General features: G+C 40.3%; 1 protein-coding gene across 6 annotated transcripts in view; it reads right to left on the bottom strand.

Moving 5' to 3' along the window:
• The window catches only part of LOC120516597 (echinoderm microtubule-associated protein-like 4), a 50,281-nt gene that overhangs the window by 7,491 nt on the left and 15,283 nt on the right, over positions 1–27,507 (bottom strand). The window contains exons 1-19 of one of the 6 annotated variants that reach the window (XM_039738380.1): positions 21,467–21,652; positions 20,667–20,849; positions 20,259–20,388; positions 18,881–19,069; positions 17,073–17,204; positions 16,942–16,967; positions 16,703–16,732; positions 16,058–16,181; positions 15,822–15,971; positions 14,386–14,455; positions 13,442–13,552; positions 10,239–10,334; positions 9,997–10,131; positions 9,699–9,834; positions 8,875–9,026; positions 8,541–8,666; positions 8,320–8,451; positions 8,163–8,230; positions 7,897–7,985 (exon numbers count right to left, since the gene is read on the bottom strand). In XM_039738380.1, the coding sequence (XP_039594314.1) occupies positions 7,897–7,985; positions 8,163–8,230; positions 8,320–8,451; positions 8,541–8,666; positions 8,875–9,026; positions 9,699–9,834; positions 9,997–10,131; positions 10,239–10,334; positions 13,442–13,552; positions 14,386–14,455; positions 15,822–15,971; positions 16,058–16,181; positions 16,703–16,732; positions 16,942–16,967; positions 17,073–17,204; positions 18,881–19,069; positions 20,259–20,388; positions 20,667–20,849; positions 21,467–21,518 (2,131 nt within the window). In that variant the 5' untranslated portion in view covers positions 21,519–21,652. Of the gene's footprint in view, positions 1–7,896; positions 7,986–8,162; positions 8,231–8,319; positions 8,452–8,540; positions 8,667–8,874; positions 9,027–9,698; positions 9,835–9,996; positions 10,132–10,238; positions 10,335–13,441; positions 13,553–14,385; positions 14,456–15,821; positions 15,972–16,057; positions 16,182–16,702; positions 16,733–16,941; positions 16,968–17,072; positions 17,205–18,880; positions 19,070–20,258; positions 20,389–20,666; positions 20,850–21,086; positions 21,325–21,466; positions 21,653–27,507 lie in introns of those variants that run through there. The other 5 variants (XM_039738376.1, XM_039738381.1, XM_039738377.1 and 2 more) reach the window with 5 other exon arrangements.

Genomic DNA, 27,507 nt, shown 5'->3' with positions numbered 1-27,507 from the left:
TAAATGTTATTATATTTCACAATGTAATACAAAGCAAAAACATTTTAACATTCTCAATTTTGATAACATGGGCCAGTATGTTTCTCTCACATAGTAATTGCCATAAAACAGTAACACTGCAAAGGAATAACCTTTCTGCACTTCTTCTGTCTACATCAGGTTATCAGAAACAAACTTGATGCATTAGGATTAAAATTTAAGACGGAAGTAAAAAACTTAGGGGTAACCGTTGACTGTAATCTGAATTTTAAATCGCATATTCATCAGACCACTAGGACAGCATTTTTTGACTTAAGAAACATAGCATAAGTTAGACCTCTTATATCATTGAAAGATGCTGAGAAATTAATTCACGCTTTTGTTTTCAGTCGACTAGATTACTGTAACGCACTCCTCTCAGGACTACCCAAAAAAGACATAAATCACTTGCAACGAGTGCAGAATGCAGCTGCTAGAATCCTAACTAGGAAAAGAAAATCCGAACACATTTCTCCAGTTTTGATGTCACTACACTGGTTACCTGTGTCATTCAGGATTGACTTTAAAATACTGCTTATGGTTTATAAAGCCTTAAATAATCTCGCTCCATCTTATATATCGGAATGCCTGACACGTTATATTCCAAATCGTAACCTTAGATCTTCAAATGAGTGTCTCCTTATAATTCTAAAAGCTAAACTTAAAAGAAGTGGTGAGGCGGCCTTCTGCTGTTATGCACCTAAAATCTGGAATAGCCTGCCAATAGGAATTCGCCAGGCTGATACAGTAGAGCAGTTTAAAACACTGCTGAAAACACATTACTTTAACATGGCCTTCTCATAACTTCACTTTAACTTAATACTGATACTCTGTATGTTCAATTCTTCATAATAACTATTCACAGTGACTCCAAAATCCGTACTGACCCCAACTCTCTCTTCTGTTTCTTTTTCCGGTTCCTTTGTGGTGGCGGCCTGCGCTACCACCACCTACTCAAAGCATCATGATGCACCAACATTGATGGACTGAAAGCCAGAAGTCTACGTGACCATCATCATCAAGTCCTTCCATGAAAACCCTAAATACAAAGAGGACTGTTTGACTTATGTTAGGTAGATTGCCCAGAGGGGACTGGGCGGTCTCGTGGTCTGGAACCCCTACAGAATTTTTTTTTTTTTTCTCCAGCTTTTGGAGTTTTGTTTTTGTTTTTCCTGTCCACCCTGGCCATCAGACCTTACTTATTCTATGTTAATTAATGTTGACTTAGGTTAATGTTTTATTGTGTCTTCTATTTTTCTATTCATTTTGTAAAGCACTTTGAGCTACATTTTTTTTGTATGAAAATGTGCTATATAAATAAATGTTGATTGATTGATTGATACATCCGAGTATTTGCCACATAGCAGGAGCTCACCCACCTTCTATATACACCCCCATTCTGCATTCATTACTCTACAAACAACAACATTGTCTAGTTAAAGAACAGAAAACTAATAGCCAGTATGTTTTTTTAATATAGCAATTACAATTAAACACAATCAGACAGCCAATGAACAGCCTCTCTCAGTAGTGACTCTCTCTGCTTTAGGTTCACTGCTGTGCCGCTACCCACTTAGCTATCGTATGCACACCATTTCGCACACACTTCTCTAAGAAAAACAAAACTGTTCCAATTAAAGTTATTCAAATGTCAATAGTAATTTTGTTTTTTTAGTTTGGCTTGACTGGCTGCCTAAACAGATGAGAGTTTTCAAGTAAATAAGGTCTACTATTGATGTTATATCATCTTTTGTGAACATAACTGCTATGGGCTATGTACTCGCACTCATTTTTACATGCACTGATGTGTCTTCACATTGCTGTCATTATATCCATTTTCTCAAAAGGGGAAATGCAACATGAATTAGGCTTATTTCTTGTTGGTTAAAAAAATAATCAGCTGCAGGTGACAAGAAATCCAAAGTAAAAGAACCAACATGGAATTTTTATTAGCATAGTCAACTGGCAAAGCATAGAGCAACTGTGCTTGAAACCAGTCAGTGAGGCATCCTATAAAAAAAAAGAGTAGAAATGCCAGTAAGGACCACACCCTTTAATTTTTGTAATGTTTGTATGCATATATATAAAGAAACGTCCTCTGACTTTCAACTGTTTTTACTTTCAGTAAACTTAATGTGTAAATATTTGTATGAACACTAAAAGAGTCAACACCATAAGACATAAACTAAAAATGTTTCACAATGTGTCCCTGAATGAAGGGAGGCTCAAAATCAAAAGTACCAGTCAGTATCTGGTGTGGCCACCAGCTGCTTGAAGTACTGCAGTGCATCTCCTCCTCATGGACTGGACCAGATTTGTCAGTTCTTGCTGTGAGATGTTACCCCACTCTTCCACCAAGGCACCTGCAAGTTCCTGGACATTTCTGGGGGGAATGGCCCTAGCCCTCACCCTGCGATCCAACAGGTCCCAGACGTGCTCAATGGGATTGAGATCCGGGCTCTTCCACTGCGAGGATGATCATCTGTCCTTCCTGTCTCCCTGTAGCGCTGTCTTAGGCGTCTCACAGTGCGGACATGGCAATTTATTGCCCTAGCCACATCAGTAGTCCTCATGCCTCCCTGCAGCATGCCTAATGCACGTTCACGCAGATGAGCAGGGACCCTGGGCATCTTTCTTTGGGTGTTTTTCACAGTCGGTAGACAAGTCTCTTTAGTGTCCTGCGTTTTTAGAACTGTGACCTTAAATGCCTACTTTCTGTAAGCTGTTAAGGTCTTAACGACCATTCCACAGGTGCATGTTAATTAATTGATTATGGTTAATTGAACATGCATGGAAAACATTGTTTAAACACTTTACAATGAAGATCTGTAAAGTTATTTAGATTTTTAAAACATTATTGTTGAAATACACAGTCCTGAAAAAGGGACGTTTCTTTTTTTGCTGAGTATATATATGTATAAACCTCAAGAATGCATAAGCAGGCAGCTCAAAATGTGTTTATTTTTTAAACATTCACCTTCAGCCCTCAACAGATTGTACACTATGTTCCCAAAGTGGTTAGCCACTCACATTGAACACAGCATAGCACTTTGTAAAAGCCAATATGTCAAAAGCATTATACAGTCATTCAGAAATGGGAGTGTAACCAGGGCTTAAGTTAAAAATATCTGAAGCATGGTTGAAGAAAAAAACTCAAGTTTTTCAAGTTTAGCATTTAAATTTATAAGTGCAGAAATTGTCCACTGTTATACATAAAAGAAGTGGACTTTATTGTGCAACATTAAGTTTTTCAGATATGACGAGAAGTTCAACAAGGTTGAAGGCTGTAACAAATAATTACATTTTGAGGCCAGAAAGCCACTTTTAAACAATAAAATAGGAAATCAGACAAAAAATGCGTCTTGCTTAATATATGTATCAGAGCACTGGAAATCTGCTCTGTCACACAAATCCGGTATATTTCATATGACATTTTTTCCATTGTGTTCAATAATTACCAGCTGACACACATAAAATAATTTGATTACTTATCAACCAAACAATTATCCAACGTATTAAAAGGAAAAGTGTCTGTGTATCAGTCAGGTTGCTATGTCTCTGTCATTCCAACAGATGACACATCACAAACATTAACACTGCTTTTATGAATCCTACACCAAATGGCATATAAGGTAGACACATGCATTGCATTTGTCATTCCAGCAGATGGTGTATCATAAACATTTGCAGTAATGCATTTTATTACTGCAAATGTTTGTGATACGCCATCTGTTGGAATGACAAATGCATTGCATTTTACTACTACATGCATTACAAAACACATTCCCACAGATGGTGTACCGCATGAAGCCTCCATTGATTACTTAGATTTCAACCAGTCTTAGATAGATAGCACAGCTTGTCTAGATTAATATGATATGTACATTTGTACATGGTGGTTAGCCCTGCCATGCCATATACACCATTGGCACCAGTTCCAATCCCCCGTGACCCTGAATTAGATTAAGTGAGTTTGAGAATGTTGTGTACATTATATTTGTATATTGTATACACCATAGAATGAGTTGGTTTATATTTGCTCTGCAGAACTGCTTATATATATATGACTAGCAAAATACCCGCACTTTGCAGCGGAGAAGTAGTGTGTTAAAGAAGTTATGAAAAAGAAAAGGAAACATTTTAAAAATAACGTAACATGATTGTCAATGTAATTGTTTTGTGAGTGTTATGAGTGTTGCTGTCATCAAGGATTTGATAATCATTATTTCTTTCAATCAGGTTCGTATTTGGAGGATGTGTTGTGTTCAAGTAATATTCCGTGTTTGTCAACCATTGTAAAGATAACAGGTTTCATTCATCGAAGTGTTCACTACCCAAATCAGTACTCGTGAATCTAAGATGTTTAACAGGCATTCGCGGTATTAAGTTGTGGATTTGCTTGTGAACATTTAGCGGCAGCGTGTCTATGAATGTAATTTAAACTTAAGCTTTACACCTTGCTTTCCTATTGATATGTGTACAAAGGCTTGTTCAGCATCAGAGGGTTTCCGCAGTAGCTGCTTATGAATATGCCAAGCACAGTATTTCACCCGCGAATATTTAGCGGAAGCGTGTCTGCCTGACCATCTCATCTTCGTCTGCATAAGCACAGTCCTTCACCCGCGAATATTTACCTTATATGGGCAGGCATTCAATAATGTGGGAAGCGTGATGATGCGGGACGCAACTCCGTCTCACACGGCGATCGAGCTGCAGGCTATGGCCGTATATATGGACAAAAGTAGGTTCCAGTTATGACCGTTATGCATAGAATTTCAAAATGAAATCTGCCTAACTTTTGTAAGTAAGCTGTAAGGAATGAGCCTGCCAAATTTCAGCCTTCCACCTACGTGGGAAGTTGGAGAATTAGTGATGAGTGAGTGAGTGAGTGAGTGAGTGAGTGAGTGAGTGAGTCAGTCAGTGAGGGCTTTGCCTTTTATTAGTATAGATACAGTACCTGCCAAATAATACAAAGAGAGCAAGACATGTGTTTTGCCCTAATTAGGGCTCATGAGGCGTATGCACCTTTGCTTCCCCTTACGGGGACTGAACCTTGGACATCAGTGCCTAAGGTGAAGCCTGACGTTGATCCACTCTTTGTATTATTTGCCAGGTACTGAATCACATATCTATGACCTCTTTTCTCGCAAATGAGAGGACAGGCCGGATGTTTGCTGATTGGCAGACCAACCGTACGTATTACCTGGTGGTAACCATCCATATAATCAGATTGTGATTCAGACCTATAAATATACTTTATATACACACACACACAAATATATATATATATATATATATATATATATATATATATATATATATATATATATATATATATTCAGTTTTTACAATTGTTCTTCAGTTTTAGTCAGTTGAAATGCAATGAATGACCTAAAATGGTGAAAAGGTAAGCAGTACACTACCAGGTTTATATTTAAAGTTTAGGTTAACAAAAACTGAAAAACAGAAATTTCCAAATATCAAAAATGGGCCTTCTTCAGGGAGCAGCTAATAGGTCACAACCTACAGATGTTCTGCAACAATTAAAGTAAATTAAGCCTTGCATGTTGATATAAACAATTTGTACAGGTGTCCAAACTTCTGTTGATTACTTAAAAGCCATCTGTCTGTCTTAAAGCAGAGTTGGAACAGACTCTGTTACTACACTCTTCGAAGCACCACTTGGACAATATTACACTGTAGAAATTTGTAAATTCCAGTGGTAATGGCAAGAAAATGGCAATAAGTAAATGAAATGAGACAAAGCATTATTACCCTTAGAAGTGTAGACCTTTCATTTAGAGGAATTACAAAAAAAAAGTGTCAGTGAGTCCAGTGGTGTGTCCTACACAATCCAAAGGCACTTGGAAATTGGAAGAAACTGTGAGAAAAAGAGATCTGGCAGACCCAAAGTCACAAGCCAATCAGAAGACAAGTTTCTGAGGGTCACCAGCTTGTGTGACAGGCGCCTCACAGCACAGTAGCTTCAAGCACAGCTTAACGGCGGTCAAAAAGAGGAGACTTGATGCTGCAGGTATGACAGGGCAAGTGGCAGTAAGAAAGCCATTCCTTAATGGACCACACAAAAAAGCCCAAAACATACCTAATACCTCCAGGCTATATCAGAACTACATTAAAAGAAAAGAACAAGGTAAACCTCAAAACATGGAATGGCCATCACAGTCTCCAGACTTAAACCCCATTCAGTTAAATTTGGAATGAACTGAACAAAAGGGTGACAGGAAAGCAACTTACATTTGTGGGAACTTCTGCATGAGTGTTGGGAAGATCTTTCTGACCAGTATGTGACTTCCCTTATAGAATGAATGCCACATGTGTGTTTGGCTGTTATATCAGCAAAGGGTGGCTACTATGTTAAATCAAAAATCTGAATGAAACTTTGTACACTTAATGATTCCTTGACATTTGCTATTGTTTATTTCTTTTATGCCTTGATTGGTTTCATGAAACATTAAGACATTAAACTGTGTGCATTTCCATAAAAACTGAAAAAACTGAGGTGTTCCAAAACTTCTGACCAGTACTGGCATTTGTGTTTATTTTTAAAAGGCTACAGCAGAGCCTGATTACCACTGCTAGTAAGAGGCTGCCCAAGACTATGTAATCGTGAATTTCCCCTTGGGATTAATAAAGTATCTATCTATCTATCTATCTATCTATCTATCTATCTATCTATCTATCTAATCAAGATAGGCTTATGGCTAGGTGTATACTATATAGTATATCAATATTCAGCTCTTTATCTTTTAATGCTGGGTCTGCAGCACAGATAATGTTGTATCTATAAAGATATGAAGAAACACCTTCATAAAATGAAACAGAAATTCACATGGCAGTCAAATAAGATCGCAATGTGCTAATTACCTCTGCTTAGAATTTGAGATTCCAAATACTACTCCTTTAAAAAAATAATCCAAATACTCTTCACTGCTCCATGAAACAATACTGTAAATAATGTCAAGGAACTACATCTGGTGAATGCTATTAAGATTAGCAAAATGGAACCAGCTAGAGTTCTACTAGTTTGCATTGCAGATGCTACATGTGAGTGTAGATACCTATCCCATTTTACTTTGGACGAAAGCTCATTACAGGAAAAAAGAGGGATTTTTCTTTCCATCTTACCTCCCTTCTCTTTTGGAAAGCGACTGTCCATTATTGAATAAGGAGACTGTCATTTCTATGAATTTGTATGAAATAAGGAAAATAAACAGTTTCTTATTCATTATTTCTTCACCAGTTTTATATGCCAGGTGATGCACACCATAGCAGGGCACTTATTTATTCTAAATCTACTGGCACAATACAATTACACTTTTAAAGCATACACACTCTGTGTCTCTCTCTTGTGTATCACTGGTTCTGGGTAGTGTTGGTCCACTCAACAAACAAGGCCCTCTCAACTGTATCTCTGTTACTGTCCTTTATTTGATGTAACTATAATTTTCATATTTTTTATACAAGCATATGTGGATGACCAAATAAGTGACTAATTGTAGTAAAGAAATTACTAAAGGAAATTACATAAATATACCACATTAAGAAAACAACATGTTTAGCTGCTTGCGAATTTAAAAAGAAGCTTATTAAAAGGTAAGATTTGGCTTCTGATTATAAAATATTTGGAATAAAAATAAACATAGATTCTTCTCTTTGGACAGATTTGAAAAATTCCTACCTTTTAATTTCATTCAATAAAGGTGAAAGATATATTCTGGTCTACCGCAGACCAGCCAAGCACAGCACAGTGATACAACTGGCAAGTCCAAAATCACTTTAGAAGCAGATGCAGCACACTTCCACAAGCCATTTCTCTACATCAAATAGTCTACTGTACAGATAAACTAAAGTACACACCTACAGAATAGCGCATCACAGACAACTGCTCATTTCCATCAGTATGTATTGCCACCAGATCCCGAGTTTCAGCATCAAGAACATACCACCTGGAACGTAAAGAGTGGTCAACATGAGGAAAGTTTCAAGACAGCTACACATCTTAAATAACTTTGCAAATTTCAGAACATTAGTTTAATTCCCATAAAACGCCTCTCACTGCACATAACTTATAGTGTCAAAACTTTACTACTGATTGTATGTGCCAAAGTAAGACTTGAACTTACTTCCCTGAATGAGTCCCAATTGCCACAACTACTCCACTTGGATGGAAGTCAGCACAGTGTCCTGGTTCCTGGAGACAGAAGAGTTAATCAGACAAAACCAGCAATGGCTATGATGTACTATGAAGTCACCAGTAATGTAAATGATTTAGTAACTTACATCTAACAGCCTGGTCCACTCAAGTGTGTGGTCAGCAGAATTCCACAAACACACCTGCCTGTCCTGGGCACAGGACAAGAATAAATCTTTGAATGGGTGTGTTGCCAAGCCCCAGAGCTCATCAGTGTGACCCTGTAAATAAATAGACAGTCAATATGTTCAATATTCTTGTATAAACTGCAAGATAAGTGACATAAACTAAGTATAAAAGTGAGTTCTACCTGAACTTCCACCTGAAATCCATCATTAAATGTGCCTCTTAAAATAAAGTTGCGGGACGTTCCAACTAAAAACTGCTCCCCTTTCCCCTCAGCCACAGCACGAATAGTTCCATACTGCTCAGGAACCTATGAAGAAGTCAAGAAAGGTGTAAGCAAGTTCCTACTGAAACCATTAATAAACACAAAACAGATCTATGCCTCAAACAACTGAAATAAATCAAGACAAGGGCTTTGCTTGAAATTCAGCACAGAACTTCCCAGAATGAGCATTGGCTATTTCTTTATATGCCAATTCAATTTATGTGTAATCCACACAAATCAGTCAAGTTCCTACCTCAATGTCCCTTTCAGGATTTAGGTCATGATCCCAAAGAATAACTTTCCGGTCCTTGCCCCCACCGGTCAACAGTGTACCATTCCTCATTTGGCATAACGTGAACACGCTGCCATCATGCCCTTTGATTTGACGGCTGATCTGATAAACACCTGCAAGTAAAAATACACAGTTTTTTAATAGACCAGTGAGAACATAATACCAAGAGCATCTGCTTCAATGTCAGATGTTGAAGAGCTTACACCTGCATATGTTATTACACATTAAGCAGTTATCCACAGAGGAAGGATTGCCTCCAAGGCCTCGGTACTGATTAAACTTCAAAGCAAATTTGGAGCTAATATGTTTGGCCTGGGTCTAAGCAAAAAGGAAGATAACAAAATGCAGCTAGAGAAAAAAATGCAATGGACACTAATGCAAGTTCTGCCCAATTAAGAACGTTGATCTCTACCCTGATGGACAAGTTAACTAAAAAAAGTGTGTCCAGTGTAATAATATCAGGACAGGCTCTAGCCTTCAATAAGCATGAGCTGGATAAGCAATGTCAAAAAATGGATGGACAGATGGAATCTTTTGTAATAGTTGCACTTATGTCAGGCTCCGTTGTAAAAATGAATGACAGCTGATCAACCAGAACTTAAGACTTCTCCTCTGAAGGAGAAACCGTGAGTTCCATTGAAACAGCAAATTATCTAAAGTGGATGTTGGTAATAAAGAGACAAGGATACCTTCAACCATCCTTAACATCCACACCACTGTGCAGCTCACTGCCCACGTTAGGAAAATGACTGCTTTAGAAATTTCAGGTGAGTCAACCCACATACCTTTGGAGCTTTTCCCTTGTGTTGGCTCAGTTATGCATTTGCTCCAAATAAGAAGGATACCTCCCGAGTCTCCAGTCAGAACATCACCATTGTTCAGGAAAGCTAAACACTGAACAAACTTTGGTTTTTCATATTTCTAGAATTAATGAGGAAAAACAAGTTATTAAATGTATTGACTAAGCAAGATGATCACACCTAAAAAGAGTGCCCATGTTAAACTACAGCACCTGCTCACTCAAAATTACCACGTGCAGTCCGAACTGGTTAAGATCACTTCTCTCTGGTAAATTTTTCTTACCCCAAATATTCCTTGCTTCCGTGACAAAGCATTGCCACTCCACGTCCAGAAAAAGATGTGGGACTTGCCACATGTAATAATAGTGTTGGCATCTGTTGGGTGGAACTCCACTGCTAGCACCACTTCATTTGTCGTCTATGGATCAAACAAGTATATTGTTAATGAAGCAGAAAATAAAAAACCTTGCACACTCCTCAGTGACTCTGTTGCCTGTGGGGCAGCAATATCAACACAAACCTCACCTTAATTTCAGCAATTTTGGACTTTTTCTGCCAGTCCCAGACAGTCAGCATGTGTTCATTTGAGTCATCTACAACACAAAGATGGACTCCTGAGTCCTGCGAAGGAGAAATTGTAAGTCAACCTAACAGGGCAGGTAGAGGGTAAAGAATAAATATGTGATGAATGAAACCGTGAAATAAGAAAAACAGCCTGTTTCAGTGATGTGCAGTTATCAGAATTCAGCCTAGATTATTGCTTAACTAAAAATGACAGCTATCAAAAAATAATAAAAATATCATTTATGTTCACTCTGATAAATACTGCATATATTTGCTTAATTTGATATTCTACAAAAAAAATGTCAGTACAGAATATGTTTCTGAATGTCTCTTAATGGTAGATAGTGTTGTAAACTGTGTTCTGAGATTTTTTAGGTAAGGAAGACAGAAGTTTTGAGTAAGGCTGTTATATTCACTAATAACTGCAGCAGAGAGTGGTAATGTTTTGCATGTTCATTGGCATGTGCAAGTAAGAAATTCATCGCACTCTGCTTGTGAGAATAATGACCCTATAAACCCCATAATCACACATGAAACCTCTGTAAAGTCAAAAATCAGACAACTTAACATAACTTTAAACATGTGTCCTAAAATCTGACAAGATTAAGTCACAGTATATAAAACTGCAAAACCAATTCAATTCAAATAAAAAAATACCAATTATTATTGTTCAAGTCATAATTTTATCTACTCGTGTAAAATGGCACTTCAAAAAAATGAAATTTAACAATACACAATAAAATACTATAGCGTTTACCCTTTCCATTTTTATCTGTATTATGAACCAACTATTTTTATTTCATAGGCCATATAAAAAACAAAGAATTTAACAGATGTTCAGTGAGTAATCATTCTAAGGCCAGGTTTATACTTCAAGCAACATGTGCTCCAGCGAGCGCTCCTGCTATGCAAGCGTTCTGAGCGTGAAGTATAAACGAGCCCTTAGGTGTTATATAAGCATTTGCTGCTCAAATATTGCTTTCCCAAAGCAATTAGAGGCAAAAAATGGGGTTGATATGTTCTGTTGCTCAGTGCCTATGGGAATGGCAGTCAGATTCTGGTTGATTATATTTTCTCTAAAAACAAAATAAAGAAGATCAATCAACAGTAAATTCATTCATGCATCCATTTTCTAATTAACTTATCCAGTTCAGGGCAATAGGTAGCCATCCCCACAATACACAATACAAACCATTTTTTTCATAACAAATAACAATGTGGTGATGCTGAATAACATGTCTACCTGTCTGTGTCCGGGGCTCATTCCACTATATATATATATATATATATATATATATATATATATATATATATATATATATATATATATATATACTCAGCAAAAAGCGTCCCTTTTTCAGGACTGTGTATTTCAACAATAATGTTTTAAAATCCAAATAACTTTACAGATCTTCATTGTAAAGGGTTTAAACAATGTTTTCCATGCATGTTCAATTAACCATAATCAATTAATTAACACGCACCTGTGGAATGGTCGTTAAGACCTTAACAGCTTACAGAAAGTAGGCATTTAAGGTCACAGTTCTAAAAACGCAGGACACTAAAGAGACTTGTCTACCGACTGTGAAAGATGCCCAGGGTCCCTGCTCATCTGCGTGAACGTGCATTAGGCATGCTGCAGGGAGGTATGAGGACTGCTGATGTGGCTAGGGCAATAAATTGCCATGTCCGCACTGTGAGACGCCTAAGACAGCACTACAGGGAGACAGGAAGGACAGCTGATCATCCTCGCAGTGGAAGAGCCCGGATCTCAATCCCATTGAGCACGTCTGGGACCTGTTGGATCGCAGGGTGAGGGCTAGGGCCATTCCCCCCAGAAATGTCCAGGAACTTGCAAGTGCCTTGGTGGAAGAGCGGGTAACATCTCACAGCAAGAACTGACAAAGCTGGTCCAGTCCATGAGGAGGAGATGCACTGCAGTACTTCAAGCAGCTGGTGGCCACACCAGATACTGACTGGTACTTTTGATTTTGAGCCTCCCTTCATTCAGGGACACATTGTGAAACATTTTTAGTTTATGTCTTATGGTGTTGACTCTTTTACTGTTCATACAAATATTTACACATTAAGTTTACTGAAAGTAAAAACAGTTGAAAGTCAGAGGGCGTTTCTTTTTGCTGGGTATATATATATATATATATATATACACTATGTATATTGTAACTGTCGACTGTGATGTTTTCCTTTCCAACACATTATGTGTCACAACAAGCTGTGATAAAGCCTGAAATAGCCATACTGTATAAAAATTTAAATCACCAGCACTTTCCTGACTAATTCTGGAGAAAAGAAAAATTACTATTATACATATAGCAATGTCATAATCAGCTGTTACAGCCTATTTAATATTAATTAAAATATATCAGAGACCAGGCATATAAAACCTTTCCTTTTGAGGAAGGGTGCTCTTTTAATCATTATGCACAAAAACAATAACACAATATTAGAAAGACAAAAGTAATTTAAGTACTCATAGGTTTTTCTTTATAAATTAGTATTCATTCTTAGTTGCTGATATAAAATCAGTATCATAGATGCAGGGGTGGGGGAGGTCTATATTGTAGAAATATATGGCATTTATGGCTCTGGTTGTGTCTGAACTATCTGTTCTACGTGACAATGTATCATATCGTGTTTGGGTAGTTTTACAACATACATATTATAAATAATAGTCAGTGCTACATTAGAAATTGTCAGGGCACAAACAGGCACACTCTGTAATACTTCATCGCAATTTATACTACAATCTCAGCTGTACTGTGCAGCTGGAACTAACCAGGAAATATAAAAAGTGGGTCATTCACACTGTGTCCATAATATTAAATTATAGCGTACAGCACAGCTAGCTATTCAAATCACAGCAATAACATGAAATGAAAATTGGAGCCATGCAAAATTGAATTAATTTTTATACAATAAGCGTTTTAAATTGACGCCGCAAATAAGCACAGTTAGTAAAAATGCTATGCACACATGTAAAGATTTAAAACCGCTTTGCCGAAGCCATTCATGTTAACTGCATGAAATATGAGGCATTTTCCTTTCACCACACAATGTTCATCACACAAAACAGACATTATTTACTGTCCATTATAAGTTCACATATGCTTTTGTACCACACCAAGCAATCTGAAATGACCTACCGCTTTAGAGAAGGCTAATGAGCCGACGCCACGTTCAAACGTGCCCAAACCAATGACCTGAAGTGTTCCAAGGCTCACCGAGTCCCAGACCCGAACATGAGGCTGTAGAGCCTGTGGAGGCAAAAGTAAAAAAAAAATTGCAGAACAGCAAGGCACTTTGTAATACGATGCCAACTTTGAACTGGCAACAAGCTCTAAGTCATAAGCCAATGCAGTAACATCCTTTGACCACCAGAGGCCACCTCCACATCACTTTATTTAAGTTTGTGTTTAAATCTTCTAGGTCACATCCTCCAGTATTTCAAATTTGTTGCAAAGGCCAGCCACTTTCATACATTTACTTCATCAGATACCAAGCACAATTACTACATGATCTCCTAATGACACTGGAAATCTAGTTCCTTTACAGTGAAGTTGTTCTTACAATATAGAAATGTTGAAAATAAAAATAAAAAAAAATGTTTTTGATGTATAAACTGAATACGAAGAAGCTAATATTGAATTGAAACCTATAATTAAACATGACTACTTTAAGAAAATATAAAAACTTTGGCAAAATTACAACAGCAATTACAAATCCTGTATCACAGATTTTTGTATCTATCCATTTATTGTTTGAAGCAGTTTATCTACGTTAAAGGCATGGAGAGCCAGAATCAATACTGAAGTCACTTATTACAAGAAAATATTAAACATACATAATGTAGTGTTGCTCCTCTCTGTACAAAATTATTGCAAGAGCAAACATTAATTTAAGGAGAAGCTCAGTAAGAGACAAGAATTGACCTCTTGTACTCCACCAGGAAAAAAGAGCAGGCAATGTAATAATTTCAAGATCAGAATTTGACCATTTTTATCTTGAGTGACAAATGTTACTATAATTAGGGGTCCAGGTAACAGCTAGACATCATTAGTCAGCAGCATTTCAACATCAGCAGACTCACCCTTCCATCTTTGTCCACCCCAGCAATCTGCCCAGTTGCTATTCTAATCTTGTCTGGATGAACTGCAAGACTGTGTCAAAAAGAAATGAAAACTGGGGTGAGAACACAAGTGCCAGAGAGTCAGGTTTACAATCCACACTCATACTGATGGGAGAATCAAAAACAGATGAACTTGCATTTTATACAATCTGACCTTTCAAAAAAGCTGTGCTTCAATGATGAAAATACAATAAGCATTGCAGGCAGTTGAATGAGAAATCAATAAAAGTCACCAGGAACAAAACAGCTGTCAATGAGTGTTTTACCACTTGAAGTAGACAACCAGCGTGCAGTGAGGGCAATACAACTATAGATGCAAACATATTTTACATGGAGTCTTTCTTAAACCAATATCCTAATACACAAATACATATAACAAATTGTGTTCCACAAATTTGACACAATCTCTAGATTCTGGGTTTCATTTGTAAAGATATTAAGGCTAGCATCACATTTCAGAGTGCGGCTGGAAGAGGTTCGCTCAAATTCAGTCCTTGGAATTACGTCAGATGGCAAGATTTAGTAAACAACTTGGTTTCAAATAATTTTGTAAAGTATAAATGCAACTATGTGAAAGTTTAAGCTAGTACGCATCTTAGAAAACGTTTATTGGAAGTGTTATGACTGCCATTAAGTGGTCACAAAAAGAAAAAAAAAAAAAGAATGGTTAATTTCCAGGAGATGGATTTACTGTTCTGGAATAAAATACATCAACTTGATATCCTGTAAAAGTTAGGCAGTGACCTGATATTTTGTTTTAGAAATTAAATTGTGGTTTCACATTAAGATAAGAATTAACTTTCAATTAAGCAATAAGTTGTATTAAAGCTTGCAGCCACAATGGGTACTCCAGGATTTAATCTGTAATCTATGACGCCATAAAGTATAGCAAATGTAAACACAGCTATGAATCCTCGTTGTTCATCAGTAAGACAATGCAATTGGCTGGTCCATGGCATTTATGTTATTCTAGAATATGGCAGTGTCCTTAAAGGACACTTGGTGGTGCAGTGGTAGCACTGCTGCCTCGCAGTAAGGAGACCTGGGTTCGCTTCCCGGGTCCTCCCTGCGTGGAGTTTGCATGGGTTTCCTCCCATAGTTCAAAGACATGCAGGTTAGGTGCATTGGCTATCCTAAATTGTGCTTGGTGTGTGAGTCCTGCGGTGGGCTGGTGCCCTGCCCGGGGATTTGTTCCTGCCTTGTGCCCTGTGTTGGCTGGGATTGGCTCCAGCAGACCCCCGTGACCCTGTGTTAGGATATAGCGGGTTGAAAAATGACTGACTGACTTAAAGGATTTTTACCAATTTTGATCATTTCAGGCACAAGAAGACAGAAAGAAAGCCAAAGTACTTAGCTGAAAGACAACAGTATTTTTTATAAATACTTCCTATACTAACCATTTGACACAGTCTGTGTGACCAAGATAGTGACGTTGTGTCCGCTCTTCATAGTTGAATAATACTACCACTGAAGCAATGAAGTAGACAACCTCCCCTGTAGGCAGCAGGTAGACATTGGCACGGCAGTCACGACCACGATACCCAAACCTGGGTCATAGGAGTCAAGAAAATGGAACCATGGCTAGAAAAACAGGCACACAAGGATGGTGCAAGCAACCATCATAAAAGGATACACCCATTCCAGACGGAGCCTCTCAGGGGGCAGTTCTGCACGAATTTCATCATAGTTATTTACATCTGAAGGAATAAACATGGTGATGGGCCGACCACGCATGAACATCTTGATGTAGTCACCATCTGGCAAGAAGAGTTAAACATGTTTGTAAGTGTACAAAAAAAAAAATAGAAATAAAAACATAATATCCCTCACCACCAAACTCATGCCAGCCTATCCCAACCAGAGCGGGGCACCCAGCCCCGTTGCTGGTTTTAGCACTAAAGCAAAGAAGAAAAGTGCAGTAAAGTGAAAGAGCCAACATGTATTTCCAACACAAGGTGCATCGCCAGTCCGAACACTTTCTCAGGTGAGGGCAAACACTCATGCAGTATATTGTAGGATGAAAAATTGAAGACTCCCCACAGAAAACGCAGGAACAAAGACCCTGCTCATGCTCATCACAATAAGGAAGTGTTCAGCCGTCTCTGCACCCCAGTCAAAATTTTCCTATCGTATCATTCTTGGCAGGCACAGAAAGTCATTTAAGGGCATTTCAGACACTGCAAAATCATCTGGAGTTGAGCGGCAGAGGATCATGAGTTAGTTAGTGAACAGAAGAAATCAGCAGAGAGAAGCAAACAGCGGCCACTGGAGGGCTTACCTTGACTCTTCTCTCGTGCCGACCCTTTCACTATTTGAGACAGAAATAATGTGCAATTAACAAAAACAGTGCGCACGAGTCATCGATCAACCTCCCATTAAAAACCCCCTTTCATCCCTTCACTATTTCCAAATAACATCAATTGGCCAAATAGCCTTAAAAACTGCCAAGGCACTGACAAAGATAGAGGACTTCAGATCAGTAGATGGCAGTAGAGCTTCAGGAAGAATACAGCTTACCTTGACTTATTACTGTCTCCTTTTGTCTGAAAGAAATAAAGTGAAATTAGAATAAGTAGGGGGAAAAATACATTTACACAATGTAAGCTATCCTACATTTCTGGGCAATATCCAGTAAGAAGGCCACTCACTTTTCAGTACTCCGCGTTACCTTGGAGATTATTCTGGATGTGGATGCTGCCTTTACCAATTTGTTGCGGGTCTCTTCTGATGACTCCCAGGTGCTACTCTGTGAACGTTCCATTGCAGAGTTTCGCTTCACACTGTGAGCAGCAAGAGTTGGGAAAAGATGTCAGAGAGAGTACACTCACACTGTTTGAATTCAGAATGTTCTTCCAGGAGTGAAGAGAAGCACCAAGGAAGCAGAGTTTGCGAAATTCATCAGGTTCATGTGATTAAATGGCAAAAGTGCACACATATAAATAAAAGAACATACTCATAATCAATCAGGCCTTTCAATACTCCCTATTCACACAGGTTAATCAACAATATATGCATTAATATGCAGCTTGACTGCACACACGCAAGGCCTCACCTACGCCTATTAACAATCTCTCACAAGAGACTTGATGTCCACACATACATACTTTCAGGGACAAGGATACAAAAGCATGGTCAGGTGCTCTTTGAAACACACACAGTCACACCCATTACACACATTCAATTTAGAAGCACACACACACAGATAACACCACAGGCCTGATGCCACAACTCCCCATCGCCAAACAGAGACATAAGCATCAAACTGCACAGCTAGATAAATGATAAATAAGGAGTTCCGAAGCAGAGACACGCAGAGTCTGATGAGCAGCCTGCAACCTGCTAGACCACTCTGGCTGAGAAGAAGTGAGGAGAAATTGAAAGAACAGTTCTTCATGCAGGCCTCTGTCAGTAAGTAGGTGTTAATAGCAGTAGGCAGCTCAGCTTCCAAACAGCCTGGGATCAGTTCTTACTGGACAAGGAGGTGCTGAAAGTGGACCCTGCCTGTCTGATAGCCAGCCAACATCATCAGTTCCTATTTCACAGAGACCCATGCACTATCTCCTATGAGACGTGTTGAAACTGGTAGGGTGGGAATAGGGAATTATCTGAGCTCAAATTCCTTTGAAGGGGTGGGAGGTGCAAGAAGTTCTGAACCCTAGAAGGAAAATGCCCAGCTTGAGACCATGGGCCTCAATAAAACCTATTGAGAGCATCCCTAGCAACGCAGGTTCCTGAAAGACACCTTTTTAAGATGGACTGGTCCAGCTGAATAAACATGAAACATGTGTAAAACATCTGCAAGCTAACATACAATCCAGAAATGAAACAGACTAACTGGAAACCAATGCAATTTCCTGTCAACACCATACACCGGAGAAACAGTCCCTTCAGCCCTTAAAGAACTGATCCCAAGCACAGCCAGCTGAAAGCAACACACAGGTTATTGTAAAGACAGATACTTACAGGGATGGGCTTGGAATGCAAAACGGCTAGGTAAATGGGGTCCAGATAAGCTTCACTAAAAATGTGTCAGTATAAATGCATCCTTTCCTGCCGAACACTGTCAACTAACCAGTGGATGAACCAAGGCTCTCTCACTAATACTAGACTACTCTAGTTTATTTAACGCTCCTTTAGCTAAATAATTTAGGGCAAGGGTTTACAGGAAAATGATTAGTAGGACCAAGCAGTGGCACAGTTTCCGGCTACATCCTATACCATTTTTTAACAATAAACCATGCTCTGCCTCCCCACCCCTTTTCCACTATGCCTATGAAGTTAACAAAAATCCATCTAAACATATGCCACCACTGATTCCTACAACTTATGAAAATGGGCATTAGAAAAGCAACCGGTCATTAATCCTGCAGAGTCAAGATGTCTACATCAGAGATGTTGAATGTAGCATTCCAAGCCCAGCTCCCGTAAGTGGGAGGCAGCAGGGACTAGGGAGGACCTTTTGGCCGCAGCCAAGCTCTTGCTTTCTTGGGTCTGTTTTTGTGACTGAGGGGCTTGGGGGGAGGGTGATGGTGGCATGGTGGGCATGGCAGATAGGCCGGATGAACTGATGCCACTTTTATCATCAGATGGCTGCTCCTCTTTTACTCCTCCCATTTGCTCTTTTTCCTTCCGTTTCTCTGTTCCGCTGCAAAACAAGAAGGTGGTCAGTTGAATGAGGGAAGACGTACCATATGAAATGGAAGGAGAAGAAATAACGCAAGCTGCCTAAAGAAGAATAGCTGATGGCCCCAGATGTGACTTATCCCAGAAGCCATCTGACTAATGAATCATGAGACCTACATCAGTACCAGCTTTCTGTCAGCAATAGAAAAGGTCAGTCTCATCCAGTAGAGATTGGTTGTTTCAGTTCAACCCAGACCCCACCAACCCCACCTCGCAACAAATGAACCAAGGCCACTACCTTTCATTAGACACATTCTAATCAAAATATTCTCCAAACCTGTGAAACAGACCAGTCTCATGCACAATATTATATAAATAAATTGGACTGGACTGCCAATACTGATGCTCTGTGTAAGAGAGGACAGAGCCGATTATATTTCCTTAGAAGACTGGCATCCTTCAACATCTGCAATAAGATGCTGCAGATGTTCTATCAGACGGTTGTGGCGAGTGCCCTCTTCTATGTGGTGGTGTGCTGGGGAGGCAGCATAAAGAAGAAGGACACCTCACGCCTGGAGAAACTGGTGAGGAAGGCAGGCTCTATTGTAGGCACGGAGCTGGACAGTTTGACATCCGTGACAGAGCGACAGGCGCTGAGCAGGCTCCTATCAATCATGGAGAATCCACTGCATCCACTGAACAGGATCATCTCCAGACAGAGGAGCAGCTTCAGCAACAGATTGCTGTCACTATCCTGCTCCACTGAGACTGAGGAGATCGTTCCTCCCTCACACTATGCGACTCTTAAATTCTACCGTAAACGTTAACATTATACTGTACAAAGTTATTGTCTGTTATACCTGCATTTTTATCATTCTTTAATTTATTATTATTTTTTTATCAGTATGCTGCTGCTGGTGTATGTGAATTTCCCTTTGGAATTAATAAAGTATCTATCTATCTATCTATCTATTGCTGACAACCCCTTACTCACAAGGCAAGTAAATAGGCCATCTTGTCACATATATTTACTGGTCATTACTGGGAAAGCAGGTTGCACTCCAACATATCACACTGCTTGCCATAAAGATGTTAACATATGGAACATTTGTTTCATGAGAAAGGTATCTATGCAATGATTGCTGGCCCCCGCTGGGCAAATGCAAGAAGGGTTATTGCTGACATTAGCCCACCCACGTAACACAACATACCTCTTCGCTGCAGAGGAGAGTGTTTCTTTTCTGGAGATGGACATGGATGACCCATGTGAGGTCTTCCTTCCTGAGCTGCTGCCATTGGTAATACAGGACATAGATATGGCCTCCCTGAGAGTAGGTTGGCCTGAAAAAGGAAATACAAATTTGTACAAGGGTTAGTTTATGGAGGTCAGAAGAGGTCTTGACATTTTGGTTATCAGGACCACAGCATGTGACCCCTTTAAAATGTTCATATACACACCATATTGGTAGAGAGTATGACATGCACCGGCTTAAATTATTGTTGCAACCCCAATTAACTGTAGTGCAGTGTCCCAAAATGCTGATTAAAACCAGAACCACGGACCCCTGAAGACAGACACAAATTTAAATTTCTGCTCAGCTTCAAATAAAAGGCTTTACCTTTGCCAGAAGGCATCTTCCTCATGCTTGCAGCCTGGTCCTCTGACAGTGCCAGGCGTCGCAGGACATCCGCCAGGGCAGCTTTGAGCACAGTGATTTCATCTTCCTGCTGCTGGACTCGGAGCTCTAGTGCTGACAGGCGGTCCTGCACATCAGAGGCACTTGCCCCTGAAATGCTGTCATCTGAGTGAAAGGTTAAAGGATATGAATGAAGTAAAATTTAAAGCAGATTTCAAATATACCATTCAGCTTGCTGCATGCCATCTACTACATCCCCATTTTGCCACAAACTGACCACCTGTTACCATTACGCACCCTAACTACTTGTTCCTAATGACCATTTTGTTCACCTGTCTGAAAAGTCTATCCTGAAGAATTAATAATTCACTTCCTGATAGAGAGAGAACAGAAAAATAATACCACAGGAAGTACAGCATGGGGTCCATCCCCCTACTCTAGAGGAACAAGGAACACCGACTGGAGGGCAGAACTGCGCACATGTTTGTCCAGCTATGGCATGCACAGCAATTGAAGCTGTAAGATAAGCAGGCAGCAGGAAGCCACTGAGGTGACTCAGCCTAATGCCTCTTTCTTCTCGCACATGGTAATCTGGCCCAGCCAAGACAAACTTCTCATAGCGCATGCCAAGCACCAAAGCAGAAGAAAAAAAAAAAAAAGCAAGCACAAAGGTGAAACCATAGGTTGCATCCTGTTTGTAGTCGTTCATCTCTGCCTGGCACCACTTGTTTAAAATAAGGCCTCCCAGAGGTACCCTCTTGCCCCCAGATCTGGCAGGTTACCTGCACTGATATTGTTACAAGCAGCGGGTAGAACAGCAGTGCCACCTTCCATTCTTTGCAGGCAGACAGGTTGTCTTGCTTTTCACTTGCCAACAGTCCAGCTGGCACACCCTTGAGCAGAGACAGCCAATTACTCACGGCCCAGGACGGAAAGCGGGAGACCCCGAGCACTCATGAAGCCCTGAAGCCCGCGCATGCATGCACACACACAGGAAGCGTGCTGAGCAGCAGCCAGAGGGGGGGAGGGGTTAGTAGACTTAGCAGTGCAGGGAGGGGCAAAGCCAGGCACAGAAAATTAACTCTTTCTGCTCCTTTGCTCTGAATGGCACATGGGCCTGGGAACTAAATGAACAAGGTCACCTAAAATGAGCAAATAACAACCCACAGCATCTCAGAAAGGTCTTGTATAGAGTAAATCTCCGTAACTGGTCTGTCATATCCCTGAGACAAAGTGGGACTGTCAGACAGGTGGCGAGCTACACGCCCTCTCAGTCAGATACTGGATACACTGGTTTACGCATGTAACTGCCTGAGGGGATAGAGAAGAGCTGGCAGGTTCCTTTCCGAGTAACTAACAATCATTTATAAAAAAAAAAAAAAAGTATTAGCTTTTAAAGACAAAATGATCTTCTCTCATTTCTGGCTGCAAGTGAAGAGGCCAACAACCTGCCATCATTCCTCAAAACGTAGTGCTTCTCATGTAGTATCTAGTCTGGTGCAGTTGCATGAAGCATGAAGGAAAAAAAAAAAAAAAGAAATGAGAGGATCTGAGTTGGCCCCCTCTGATTAATAATTAGTTATGGAGTGGCTTCTTCATTACAGTTTAAACAGTCAAACCTTTTGACACTACTGAATCATATGGTGAAATCTCTATAGGCTGGAGCAGCACCATTTTACTCAGCATTTTTAGGGCAGCTTGATTAAAAATGTAGGCTACAATGATTCAAGCAGATTAACAAAAGTCAGCCTGGATGTATTTGTACTCAAGGGGGAAATTTCTGCTATGTAATCACCAGGTAATAGTGGCACAAGGAATTTCCCCTGAGACCTGCCAGCAGGATGCAAAAAGAAATTTGTAATTCGTCACAAAAGTATCTTGTGTACTTGCTGTAAAATGTGTCTGTGATATAACCTGCAAGTCGAGCTGGATACAGCTTTCGACGATCAGTATCTGCTAAGAGAGCAGCACAGGAAATTTCGAGAATAATACAAATATCTATGCACAAAATATGTGATTTTCTCTGCGTTGGTAAAGATGAAGTGTGCGTTTCATGAGTATCTGCAGGCAATAACTTTTGAGTGCAGGTAGGTAAAAGCCAGTAATGTTTAAAAAAAAAGAAAAACTGAGTACAGGTGTTTGCACCCTCTAATTTCATCCATCCATCCATTATCCAACCCGCTACAGTATATCCTAACTTCAGGGTCACGGGGGTCTGCTGGAGCCAATCCCAGCCAACACAGGACACAAGGCAGGAAACAAACCCCAGGCAGGGCGCCAGCCCACCGCAGACCCTCTAAATTTCAACGCTTCCCATACATTCTGCGTTTGCATCTGTAACCTTTGCAAACCAAAACCTCCCTTCTGAACCTTTGTATTTTTGCAGGAATTGCTGAAAACACACGATTTTTAGGTTGTTTCAGATGACACCATCCCCTAAATAAATACAGGAGCTCAATGCAACTGCCTCCATATATGCCTCCACATATCTACAACTGGAATATAGCCAGGTTAAGTAACTTACTTGAGACCACAGTGTAAATAAACTTGTCCCGGGTTGTCTGGGAGGCACAAGTGTGCAGTGCTGCAGCCTCACAGCTATAGAATATTTATTTAAATCCTGGTTTGGGCACTGTGTGTGTGTGTGTGTGTGTGTGGAATATACAAGTTGTCTGCATGTCTGTTTTTTGCTGGATGGTCAGGTTTTCCTGCAGATTCTACATTGGCTCAGCGTAAGTGATTGTGGGTGTATGTATGAGTGTATCTTGTGCCAGATCAGTGTCCCATCCATTGCTGGTTCTGCACTCCCACCCAAAGCTGTTGACACAAGTTCCCTTTAGGGGGATAAACAACAGATGGATTTATAGTGCAGTGTTTTGTTTTGTAAATCATGCTCCTGTTAAAGGATTAGGGTTAGGGTTAGGGTTTGGTTTTTGGTATTTTTCAAGTCGCAGCTACTTCTTCACAAACAAAGTTATGTTCTAAAGTAAAGCATTTTCTATAAATTAAAAAAAAATATATAGCCACTCCTGGCGTTTTATAATGGAAACTTATCCTTTAAGAAGTAAGACCAATCTGTTCTATGTTTTATTAATATTTTGCTCTCGCCATTTACATCAAGTCGTAAAAATTTTGCTGTCTTATGTATGTCTTCTGCTCCTCCTGTTCCATTGACATGCCGGGAAATAAAAATCCAAAGGCCTTATGAAATCATATTTGCATTAAGCAATCAGCCTTGTATGCCTCAATTGTGAAAAACTGGGAACTATTTACATTTTGGGAGCAGAGGCGAGAGGAAGAAAAAGCAATTGGGCAGATGACAATCTGCGACAGAGATTGGTGAAATGTGTCCCACTCTGCACCATCGTGAAAGATTCCCAGATCAGGATTTAACTTTTATACCCCTTCTCTAAACTCTTTCAAAACCTGGAATGGCAACCAAAATATTGCTTCAAGACCAGAGGCTCAAGTCCAGTAGATCAGAGATGCAGCTGTGGCATTAACAAGAAAAACTCTTAGCCTGATAGAAAAAAAAAGACAGCAGCTGTCTCCTTGAATTTGTGATCTAGCTCTTCATTTAGGGACACAAGTTCACTTGGTGGTGCCACAAATTAATTTGTGGCATGAGAGCTGGAGGTGCTGTTTAGACTTGCCTTGTACCCCTCTAATTTCACACACTCTTAAACTCCTGCCTCACTGTGCTGGTCCTGGCCCCGCCCCACCCTGCAGGGCAGCAGGTCTGCAGAGCTGCCAAATATGAAAGCTCCCAGTCCTGGACACATTTTTGTGGTTTTGCTTTTGTTTTATGAGCTTCACAAGATGGCTAGGTGCCAAGTGCCCGAGGCGGAGCTCTTCCCTCACTAATTATTTTCAGTGTGCAGATCGAGACAGACGGGTCCTGCTCCTCCTGGCAGTTGGCTTGCATGGCTCTTCCGCGGCTGCTGAGTGCAAGGAATGACAGTCCATGTCTAGGGAGGAAAGGGGCAAGTGTGCAGTACTACCTCATTGTGACATGTACTCCAGCAAGATGAACAGCTGGACTTGAAAGATACAATACAATACAATACAGTTTATTTTTGTGTAGCCCAAAATCACACAAGAAGTGCGGCAATAGGCTTTAACAGGCCCGGCCTTTTGACAGCCCCCCAGCCTTGACTCTCTGAGAGGACAAGGAAAAACTCCCAAGAAAAACCTTGTAGGGAAAAATGGAAGAAACCTCGGGAAAGGCGGTTCAAAGAGAGACCCCTTTCCAGGTAGGTTGGGCGTGCAGTGGGTGTCAAAAGTAGGGGGTCAATACAATACAATACACAGAACAGAACAATTCCTTAATACAGCATAATATCTCAAGATCATTTGATTAAAACATCAAGCTGCAAGTGTCACCTTCATCCCTATTGTCAAAATACTTTGGCGCACTAAATAAAGTCATTTCCATGTAGTGGGCCTTTCCTTTCTGCCAAGCAGCAGGAAGTTCATAGACCAGCACAGAGTGCTGCAGCACATTAGAGCTGCATCCTGGAAGGCCTGCCTGCCCCTTCCTTCCTACCCAGGCAATGCTCACACAGATCAAAGTGCAAATAAAGACAAGGAAGCCAATCCTCCGCCAAAAGAAGTCATATGCTGATTTCAAAAAACAGAAGAATGTAAACCTTACATTCAATCAGCCAAGCTGACAGCTCTTCTTAGGTTGTCAGAAGGAGCCAACTATAACTTAGAGGCAGTGTACCTAACTCAAGGGACAGAGAACTGCCCAGATAGGTCCATGAAGGTCAGTATGCCATTAGTTGAAAAGAAGTTGAGGTGGGCCACTGGAAGCAAGGTTAGCACTCAGGGATCAGCAGGCGTTGAAGCAGTATGATCACTACAGAGGACATGATAACTCAACTCCCTGCAATAGCTGTCATTTTATTTTCACTCCCTACTGTGCAGGGGAACTCAAAAGAACAAGCAGCTATGAAATATGCAAATTCATATAAAATACTGCCTTAGTGATGGCTCAACGATCAGCTGCAGATCTAAACTGACCAGTTTTCGCTATAACAGACTCGATCAGCGATCGGTAAATTGGCTGATCACAAAAACTGTTTTTAATCATCTTCTTTTCAAAGCTTTACAGCAATTTAGTTGTACATGAGGTATTACAGTAGTTGACCTAGCGTACGTCTTTTGTTTTTTGCCACGAACTTCCTGTAAACTGAGAGCAGCAAGGCAGACTATACCAGAAATAGAGGAAGACTGGAATATTAGCCTTTATATTAAAGAAAGTGGAGTAAATAACTAAGAAAAACAAATCAGAGGAGTCGTCCTGTGGAGTTAGACACTTGGCAAGAAAAGCTGTCCTTTAATTAAAACGAACACTGCTTGTCTGAGCAAGCTTGTGCTAAGCGCAGCAGCTCACATTTTCAGTTAGAAAATGAAGAGATAAAATAGAATTTGAAATTTCTGCTTAGTAAACAATAGGCTTAAAAGCGTTGTGAAGGACAGCCGGGTCCCATGCCCGGCAGGGACGCCCCTGCTGCTTATGTTCCGGGGGAGCCACCATGGGCACTCCAGTAGCTCCCCCGGGAGGCTTGGTGGCAGCCTCCATGGCTGACGGTGATTCCCCAACCACCCGCAGGGCTCCATGGGAGATGGAGTTCTCCACAGCCTGGTTGGGGGCTCGGATGGCCGCTAGGGGGAGCTGCATGGACTCAGCAGCCTGGCTGGACGAATCTTCAACCCCACCCGGAGGTGCAATTAGGACCAGGTGGTCAAGCAACTGGAACACGTCCGGGTGGGTTATAAAAAGGGCCAGCCACCACCACTCGAAGAGCCAGGGTCGGGGAGGAGGAGGACTACGCTTGCGGAGGAGTGGTGGTAGAGGAAGAAGAGTGTGTTGTGCTTTAGTGTGATTGCTGGTGAGGACTGTGTATTGCCTGCGGGTCACAGGGGAAGACGTGTGCCCACGGGTGAAGAAAAATAAAAGTTTGTTTATTTTTATATGTGCCTCCGTGTCCATCTGTGTCGGGTCAGGCACCTATATAGCGCCTTTGTTACACGTAATAGCAAAATCTGTTGATTTAACTTGTAAACATGTTAAGCACATTAGCCTTGTTACTGCTTAATAAACATCTTTCAAAAATTTGATCGATTTGCAGCTTTTTTGATGGTTTGTATCGTGCATCTTATTTCATTGTGTTTTTGGTAATAAACCAATACTGCATAATTAAAATGATAATGCATATCAATAATTACACCACAGGAATTCGGAATGTCTAGATGCTACACTGAGAAAAAACAAAACGCGTATATAAATATAGTAAATGCATATGTGAATAGCAAAAAAAAAAGCTGTAGTGCAATTAAGGATTAAAAATCATTAAAACATAAAAATCTGATCTGAGAAAGTCAATGTGTTAATTTGGGCTGCTGTATTGTATTAATGTAGCCTGCTTAACACCTTAAAAAAATGTTGTCGCATCCAGGGCCGTCAATATGGCAGTGCGTTTGTCAGGATGGCATTTTCATTTATTTTTTTAACATTACAAAATAATAATACTATAATGATCAGGCTGGAGATGCAGAGTGCCATTTGGCTGAACAGTTACTTTCGGAAGGTGCAGTGCATTATACAAATGAAACATCTGAGCAAGAGGGGGAAGTCCTGATAGAAGAGATGGGTTTCAGTGTGAAGAGTGCTGGAATGGAAGTGCTTTTGATTGGCATTGGGGCATGGGGCAGCTGCAATGCAGGTGTGGATGAGATAGAGCAGAGTGGTGTGCACAAACATCACAGAGTAAACGAGTGAGTAAAGGAGAGCGAGAGTGAAAGAGCGGCGTGCTTC

The sequence above is a fragment of the Polypterus senegalus genome, chromosome 16 (assembly GCF_016835505.1).
Source record: "Polypterus senegalus isolate Bchr_013 chromosome 16, ASM1683550v1, whole genome shotgun sequence".
NCBI classification, from domain to species: Eukaryota; Metazoa; Chordata; class Cladistia; order Polypteriformes; family Polypteridae; genus Polypterus; species Polypterus senegalus.
Note: the sequence above shows the minus strand (reverse complement) of the source record. Positions and strands in the feature narration are given on the sequence as shown.